At 35.4% G+C, this 9298-nt stretch overlaps 1 protein-coding gene across 3 annotated transcripts in view; it reads left to right on the top strand.

Moving 5' to 3' along the window:
* LOC110449866 overlaps positions 1–9298 on the top strand; it is a 15810-nt gene continuing 6512 nt past the window's right edge. For 2 of the 3 annotated variants that reach the window (XM_021497003.1, XM_021497006.1), the window contains exons 1-8: positions 1–71; positions 4197–5289; positions 5801–5887; positions 6375–6542; positions 6988–7116; positions 7487–7712; positions 8548–8623; positions 8833–8902. In XM_021497003.1, coding sequence (XP_021352678.1) covers positions 4278–5289; positions 5801–5887; positions 6375–6542; positions 6988–7116; positions 7487–7712; positions 8548–8623; positions 8833–8902 — 1768 coding nt within the window. In that variant the 5' untranslated portion in view covers positions 1–71; positions 4197–4277. Of the gene's footprint in view, positions 72–3417; positions 3487–4196; positions 5290–5800; positions 5888–6374; positions 6543–6987; positions 7117–7486; positions 7713–8547; positions 8624–8832; positions 8903–9298 lie in introns of those variants that run through there. The other variant, XM_021497005.1, reaches the window with a different exon arrangement.

Genomic DNA, 9298 nt, shown 5'->3' with positions numbered 1-9298 from the left:
GAGGAGTAACGAATGCCTCATGCAGACAAGCCATAATCCTTAGGCCTATTCCCTACTGCATTTTAACGCCGGTAAGCCTGAAAGACATTAATTTATTTAATTGCTTAATTTTGTTCATTTTATAGGGGTCTTGATGGACATTCAAACGTGTATTTTATTGAAAGACAAAGTATGGCATATATAAACAGTACAACACTAGCACTGGCATAAGATAGACCATAGCCATAGTTGGTGGGCACGTCTATCAAAAAAAAATAAAAAAAATGAATATATAAAACTAGAACATTCATTTTTTTATTTTTATATATTCATTTTTTTTAATTTTTTTTGATAGACGTGCCCACCACCTATGGATAGACAGTAAAATAATAACACCAGGCATATATGACATTACAACACTAGCACCTGGCATGTAAAGAAGTACAACACAAGCACCAGGAATATATACAGAATAGAACACTGGCGCCTTTTCATATTAAGACAATACAACATTAGCACCAAGCATATACATGTACAGACAGTACAACACTAGCACCGGGTATATTCATATACAGACAGTACAACACTTGCATCAGGCATATAAAGACAGTACAACACTAGCACCAGACATATATAGACAGTATAACACTAGCACCAGGCACATACAGACAGTACAACATTAACACTGGGCATATATAGACAGTACAACATTAGCACCGGACATGTATAGACAGTAAAACCTTAGCACCGTACATATATAGACAGTAAAACCTTAGCACCGGACATATAGAGACAGTAAAAACTTAGCACCAGACATATATAGACAGTAAAACCTTAGCACCGGACATATATAGACAGTAAAACATTAGCACCAGACATATATGGACAGTAAAACCTTAGCACCGGACATTTATAGACAATAAAACACTAGAACCGGACATATATAGACAATAAGACACTAGCACCGGACAGTAAAACACTAGCACCGGACATATATAGACAGCAAAACCTTAGCACCAGACATATATGGACAGTAAAACCTTAGCACCGGACATTTATAGACAATAAAACACTAGAACCGGACATATATAGACAATAAGACACTAGCACCGGACAGTAAAACACTAGCACCGGACATATATAGACAGTAAAACCTTAGCACCAGACATATATGGACAGTAAAACCCTAGCACCGGACATATATAGACAGTAAAACCCTAGCACCAGACATATATAGACAGTAAAACACTAGAACCGGACAGTAAAACCTTAGCACCGGACATATATAGACAATAAAACACTAGAACCGGACATATATAGACAATAAAACACTAGCACCGGACAGTAAAACACTAGCACCGGACATATATAGACAGTAAAACCTTAGCACCGGATATATTTAGATAGTAAACGCTACCACCTGACATATATAGACAGTAAAACCTTAGCACCGGACATATAGAGACAGTAAAACCTTAGCACTGGACATATATAGACAGTAAAACCTTAGCAACAGACATATATAGACAGTAAAACCCTAGCACCAGACATATATAGACAGTAAAACACGAGAACCGGACAGTAAAACCTTAGCACCGGACATATATAGACAGTAAAACACTAGAACCGGACATATATAGACAATAAAACACTAGCACCGGACAGTAAAACACTAGCACCGGACATATATAGACAGTAAAACCTTAGCACGTACCAGACATATATGGACAGTAAAACCCTAGCACCAGACATATATAGACAGTAAAACACTAGAACCGGACAGTAAAACCTTAGCAACGGACATATATAGACAATAAAACACTAGAACCGGACATATATAGACATTAAAACACTAGTACCGGACATCAAAACACTAGCACCGGACATATATAGACAGTAAAACCTTAGCACCGGATATATATAGACAGTAAACGCTACCACCTGACATATATAGACAGTAAAACTCTAACACCGGACATAATTATATAGACAGTAAAACACCAGCACCAGACATATATAGACAGTTAAACACTAGCACCGGACATATATAGACAGTAAAACCTTAGCACCGGCCATATATAGACAGTTAAACACTAGCACCGGACAGTTAAACACTAGCACCAGACATATTTAGACAGTAAAACCTTAGCACCGGACAGTAAAACCTTAGCACCGGACATATATAGACAGTAAAACCTTAGCACCGGACATATAGAGACAGTAAAACCTTAGCACCGGACAGTAAAACCTTAGCACCGGACATATATAGACAGTAAAACCTTAGCACCGGACATATATAGACAGTAAAACACTAGCACAGGACATATATAGACAGTAAAACCTTAGCACCAGACATATAGAGACAGTAAAACCTTAGCACGTTATTTTCCTTGGTTTAAAGTTTAATCAAAACCAAACAATTGTTTTCTAAATGTGACACTTTGAATGAAAACTAAAAATCGTCTGAAAATTTTGAAATTGACGATAATGTGATATTTCAAGGGGGTAACACTTGTGCGCCGCACTCAACCGTGAAAATTACGGTTTTAAACCGTTTTTCATATATTATCAGAAATATAGAGATAAATAACATGTTGTTTTCAGATAAGCGAAATTTGTCACATAAAATTCTGACTTTGTTGTGATCGCGGGAGACGAATCGTGGGTGTTTAATTTACTCCCTATCGTACTCGTGCTAAGGGGAGATCACTTTCGTCAAACTATGTCATCAGGATTTTACACAGGCACCTGTGATCAGGAAGACTCCTGCTAAATATGCATAATAACGTTATGTAAAATATTTCAAATACAATCATTTCTTTATATCTTTTTCATTAAATAATTATTATATGTTGCATTATAACAAGGATATAATTTGTTCTTATAACATATCTGTTCAAACTTTTATATTGAAAACAACTTCACAAAAGCTCCAGAAGAAATTAAACAACAGGGCGGCTTTATCTTATGCTGTCAAAAGTTTGTACGCTAGCGTATATGTACATGTCACTTTTTTCCAACCGTTACTCCTATTAAAAATAACGATTTCTTAATCAATTTCAGAAATTTAAAATAATGTATTTCTCAATAAGTGTTTGAGGGATCTGTCATAAGTTGCATTTAAAGATTCCTCTTGATTCACTTGTTTTGCATGTTTTATTTTGAGATTAAATGAAAAAAGAAGATGGCCAAAAGGCAGTCGTCTTGGATTTTGTCGAAGTGCACAATTGATCTTAAATTTTGAGACTGATAGAAAGAACAAGTTGTTTATCAAATAGCCATCTTGAAATTTTCCATTTCAAAATTACTCTTATAACTTCTCAGAAAGTACTTGAGGGATCTTTAGAAGGGCTTACTTGACTTCCTACTGACCTAGTTCTTAGTCATGGTTGTTTGACATTTTCAGCTTGACTGGGAAAAAAAGATGGCCACTGACTGCAGACAGACACCTCACTATTGCTCAAGAGTGTAAATTACAGATCTTTCCCAAATGTCAAACGTCAAAAGGTTCTTCTTGTTCCCCCAATTTTAACATATATTTTATCTGGAGCTTCAAGCAGCTCAGAAGAAAAATATCACTGCAATAAATTAAAAATCTGTCTTAATTGTTAGTTATTACACATCTCTTACTATTTATATTTCATGCTATTAAAATAAACATTACTATGGAAGGACAATGTCAAATACAGCAGTATGAAGTTCTGCCACAAGGCAGCTGCATTGATGGTTTACATAATTCAATGCGACAGATAAGAAAGAGAGAAAAAATAGTAGATCAAAATTCAAACTTATAAGAATGTGCTTTGATAGAAACCAAGCTTAACTTTTTGCTTTGGAGGAGGCAAAATGTTGTTTCTAGATTTTGTAAATATCTAAGATTGATCAAAACAGTATTTTGGCACTTTTATTTTCAGAAAAAATAGTTCTGATACCACCAAATTCTTAGATCTGCCAATAATGAATACCACCCGTTTGATTGTTAATTGTGACATTGTAAGAAGTGTGAGAAATAGGCTTTGCAACATCTGGGCATGGCATAATTATAATTCAACCAATCTTGCATTGTTCAAATCCTTTTTCCATTTGATTAGGGGGAAAACTAATTAGAAGAGAAAATTATTTTGCTATGTTCATGAATTTGAATAACTATATGCCAAAACATGATACTGTTCTTACAAGGCTTATCAAATTATTTAACTCACATTTTTTTCTTTCAGATTAAAAAGATGTTTAACACATTCAATGACAGGATGTGAAGAAGAATGTGTTGAATAAAAGAAGGCCACACAGTGATAAAAATGAGTAGTAAGATGAGCGAGAGGGCATTGTCCTCTCGTCTGCTCCAGTACCATATGGACCTTACCCGTGTCAAAGACAGTTCCAGCATACATCTTGCCTCGTTAACAGTCATTCAAGAATTCCTGAAGAATGACAAGAATGGCAACATCCGACAAATGTTCCTGGACAATGGACTTGTAGACTCTGTTTTAGTGACTATCGATTCAGCACTGGATGACCAGTCAGAGCTGGCCTCTCTTGATGTAGCTTTGAAATGTCTGTGGTTTCTGTCACAACTTTCAATAGGACCCTTGCAAAATATGATATCAGGTGACGTCATGAGACGCTTGCTGTATTTGTTGGATGTCAAAGGAAGTATTTATCATTTTACATCAGAATTTTCAAGAGCTTTTCAGCAGCTTTGTGAAAATAGGCACCTGGTTGGGAAGATCCAGACCAAACAAATGTCTGCAGAATTGCACTACGAAGTACACAAACTTTCAAATCGGAAGCTAAAATATTTAGACATGTTGCCAGATAACCTAAACACTTGTTCATTGTTTGACACCAGTGATTCAGATATGGATGTTAATATCACTGATCACCTCCTTGAAAACTTCAAACAATATTCCTGGCCAAACAGGGCAGACATCCAAGAGAAAAAAGAAGATGAGAAAGAATGGAAAGATATTTTTGTATCAGAGGTCATCGATGGACCCTTGTTTTGGGCACACATAGGCATGTCAAACATCGAAACAGTTCGCGACATACAGATGGCCTTAGCGACAGAAAATCTCCGACCAACAAAATGTATTGCAGGTGACATAGTTGTTGTCAAAAAGGTACTGGATTCTGATGATTTGTCGATTTACATACGTGCCCGGGTCATCAAGGTCGATCAATGGAAGGTCAAAGTTTGGGCTCTTGACTATGGATATGAGATGGAACTACCACATGATCAAGTGTATGCCATACCAGATCATATTGGCACAAACAAATATCCTCCACAAATATCCTTGTGTAGACTTGCAGGTATGGTATTATTGCTACAAAATATATTAGAATAGAACCTACATGTATATATATTCATAATTCACTTTCATTTTTGCCAATTTCATATTAGATCCAAAATATTTGAATCATTCTTGACTACTAATCTGAAATATCACTTACAGCACTAGAGACAGAAAATTGAAGCTTTTATAACTATAATGATCTAAGTATAAATATATTTTGGTTTTATATTCCCAAATTTTTGAAGACATGTGTGTTTGACAACAGAAGTTACATTGTAGCAACCTTTCATTACTTTCCAAACAAGACTATGACTTGCACTTGCGCGTGAAAAGAAAGAATGTACAGTAGTATGACAGATATACTAGACTAACAGCTAGAGGACCTGTCATACAGTATACATCCATTATACAGTTGTCTTAGTTCAGGGGATATACAGGAGAAGGAGAACACTTGTTATTTGTGTGTGTGCTGTTGTTCTGAGATTGCACTGTTATAACTAGATAGTCTGATGTGGTATTTTTAACAGGAGTAGAGGCACCTCCTCGTCACCAGGTAATTCCACAGCTGGCAGCCTCCATACTCTGTAACATCTGTCACAAAAGTATTCCTGCATGTAAGTTACACGTATATAACCAACATATAACCCTATAGCAGTCATTACAAACTGTCTGGATGAGATAACTTTAATTTTTGAAAACTCAAATGACAAAATCTTTTATCAATTTCGATGAGTATGTCTTTCTTGTTTATCCAGAAAATTAGCAAGCAAGCATTTTGTTGGGTTTTTTTTTCACAGATAATTATATTTTAGAAAGTTTGTATCCATGGGGTTAAATACTTTAAGAAGAAGTAACTCATGAATGTTATTTTCTCGTTCATGTATGTTTGAATTTCATCTACACATTTGAAGATTATAAAACTTCATTTTGCTTATTCTCCAGTAATATATGTTATCTATTAGATATTTGCTATTATATTTTTTTTAATTGTTAATGAAAAAAATTTGCTGTGCAATATACCAAATGAATGGTTGTTAGGACTTTAAAGATTGTCACTCTGCTGAGGAAAGAAGTCATTTGATTGTATTTGTTTAATGTCAGGTGAGATTTTAGCTCAGCATGGTGGACTAGAAATCTTGGAGAAATTTATACGTCATTGTCCTGACCCAGGAACTATCATCCCTGTTCTGACACTGATCACAATCATCTCCTTCCATTGCAAGATGTCCTCCAGCATCTCATGTAGCAACCTCACTGAATGTATTCTCGGTAAGTTACAACAAACCTGTTACTGGAGCAGTACTAATAGAGTCAATCCTAGACGAGGCATGGATAAGGTAATCCGAAAATTTAGTGGAAAACTGAAGATTGTTTTGTTGATGTTTTTAATTACTTGTTTTGCATTAAATCAAAATCAAGAATTTCCCCTTTAAAAATAAGACCACCAAACTCCATATATTTGAAATGCATGCACTTGCATAAAGAAAAGAAAAATAAGAACACATCATTAATTATGTTGTAACATTTGAAAAAATTATGGCTTCAGTGCAAGTACCTGTACATGTAATACACAGCTAATAAATGCATTATTGAAACCCTGTTTTATTTCTCAAGGGGAGAAAATTGAGTCTGGTCTGGTCTATTTGACTTGCTATGATAGGCTGTATCTACACAATCAGAAACTGGTAATGGGTTGTTTATTTATATTTGCTAGACAACATGTCCAAATTCAAGGACTATCCTCCTAACACCCAAGAAGAACTGCTTGTTGCAAGCCTGAACGGTCTGTGTAATGTTCTCTTTAAGAATGACACGACCAGAGAGAAATTCTACCACCACGAAGGTAACTCAATATTGAAACAAGGGCAGGAAAACACATTATCATTATATTTTATCATTTTGTTTTTTTTATTTGCAGAAGATTTAAATCATGTTAAAAGAATAAAGAAACTATCACAGATAAATACAGTGATATCTGTCTTAACTAAACATCATCTGGCTCTTATATCCCTATGACGTTAACTATACATGTACAATTAAATTTAATGTTTACTTTTCCTGTTTAATACAGTTGAACCTCACATTGCTAAACACACCTGTTTAAATATGTTTCATTCTACGATGATCATGTCCATCACAACACCATATACTGTATTCAGCATAACTGAAATTAGCGTCAGACAAATCAGGTGTTTTGTGGTCTTCTTATATAGGTATCAACATCGTAATGAGAATCATCCTACAGCATGCCAATGTCAAAGATAGGATTTACCATGCTGGCACACATCTTCTTCGTATCTTTGTCCGCAAGATAGACACAGAACAATCAACGGTGGTCCAACGAAGGCGCTCATTGGACAGACAGCGTAGGAAGAAAGCATGCAGACCACCAAGTGGAGACAAGAAACATCTGGACCCAATGCTGAAGAAGTGTCCAAAGTATTGACGTTTTGTTAACAAATCACCTGTGTTATAGTAGCCATCCAAACTGTTATCTACATAAATATTGAAAGTGATATACATATTGTAAAGACAATTTATACCCTTGCACTTTTGTAAAAACTGATGCCTGGTATGTAACACATTAATCATCCTCATCCAATTATTAGGTACAACAAGATCAGCAAACTATTATCACTATTAAAGTGAAAGAACAACAGAAAGAGACAAATACACTCACTACCAACTAAAAATATTATATTTTTCACTTTTTGTATATTTTGTCTCCCAAGGCTTACCTCAGTGAAATACTTTTCATTTCAATTAAGGCCTTCCTTATAGTCTACATATTTTAAAGTCCTATCATCTGGCACAAAGTTTCTGTGAGCTAATAGTAATATCACGATGCTGCCTTCATTGTCTCTATTATCAATTTCTAAAGAACCACAATGCCAAGAGAAATGGTATTTGTTATAAAGCTTGCTGGGGTTTGGCCTATATTAATTCATCCATTGACCCTGATTCAAAGTCATATCATCTCATACCTCAGGTTTCCATATTTTAAGCCTACAATCATCTGATGGTTGGCTATTCAAATCACCCTTCTTCTGTGGTCAATCTTTCTGTCTGTCCGTCCTTTTACAATTCTAGTGAATGCTATTTCTCAGAAGTTACTGGAGGGATCTTTCTCAATTTTTACATATGACAAAACCTCTCAATGACAAATGTTTGCTAGACTAATGGCGAGAGTATGAAAAGGTTTTACTGCAGGTCTGGTAATTTGATTTACATCAGCTGTGTGGTTAACACATTGAACTTTGATTCCTACTTTCAGTGAGTTTGCCAAGTTGATGCAGTCGAGTAAAATCGGAGTAGGAAACAAAGGAACCACAAAGTCGAGGCTGTACGAGGTAAGCCAGTCACTGTTGGTTATCAAGCCTGTGAATTCCTTTTCAAAAATGGTCCTTCAGACTCTGTTTTTACACTTAGTTTTTGCCATAAAATCTTGATGGCACATGTTTGATCTATACAAAATATAGCACACAGTCACTGTTTGTAATCACAGCTGTATGATACAGGAGACAATTTTTCACACTGCATTTTATTTGTATCCCGACAGACAGCCTGGTCTGACGAATCTGATGAAGAAAACGATTCATTCCTTGTCACACGCATGAGAGAAGACCCAGGTAGGTTTAATTTGAGCAGTTTCCTCAAAGGACTATCGGAAATGTTATGAAAAATATAAGTGGAAGTCAATCTCTCAGAGATTTTCCGTTCATGCACATTTTTTTATAGACAAGGATGTGTTTTATGTATTCACTGTACATTGTCTAGTCTATGAAGTACTTGATGTCTGTACAGCTATATATTTGTTGGTTGTTCCATGTTACTGAGGCTGTGTGTTATGTATACACTGTACATTGTCTAGACTATGAAGTACTTGATGTCTGTACAGCTATATATTTGTTGGTTGTTCCATGTTACTGAGACTGTGTGTTATGTATACACTGTACATTGTCTAGTCTATGAAGTACTTGATGTCTGTACAGCTATATATTTGTTGGTTGTTCCATGTTACTGAG

Source organism: Mizuhopecten yessoensis, unplaced genomic scaffold, assembly GCF_002113885.1.
Source record: "Mizuhopecten yessoensis strain PY_sf001 unplaced genomic scaffold, ASM211388v2 scaffold4835, whole genome shotgun sequence".
NCBI lineage: Eukaryota > Metazoa > Mollusca > Bivalvia > Pectinida > Pectinidae > Mizuhopecten > Mizuhopecten yessoensis.
This window is presented reverse-complemented; position numbering and strand designations above follow the sequence as displayed.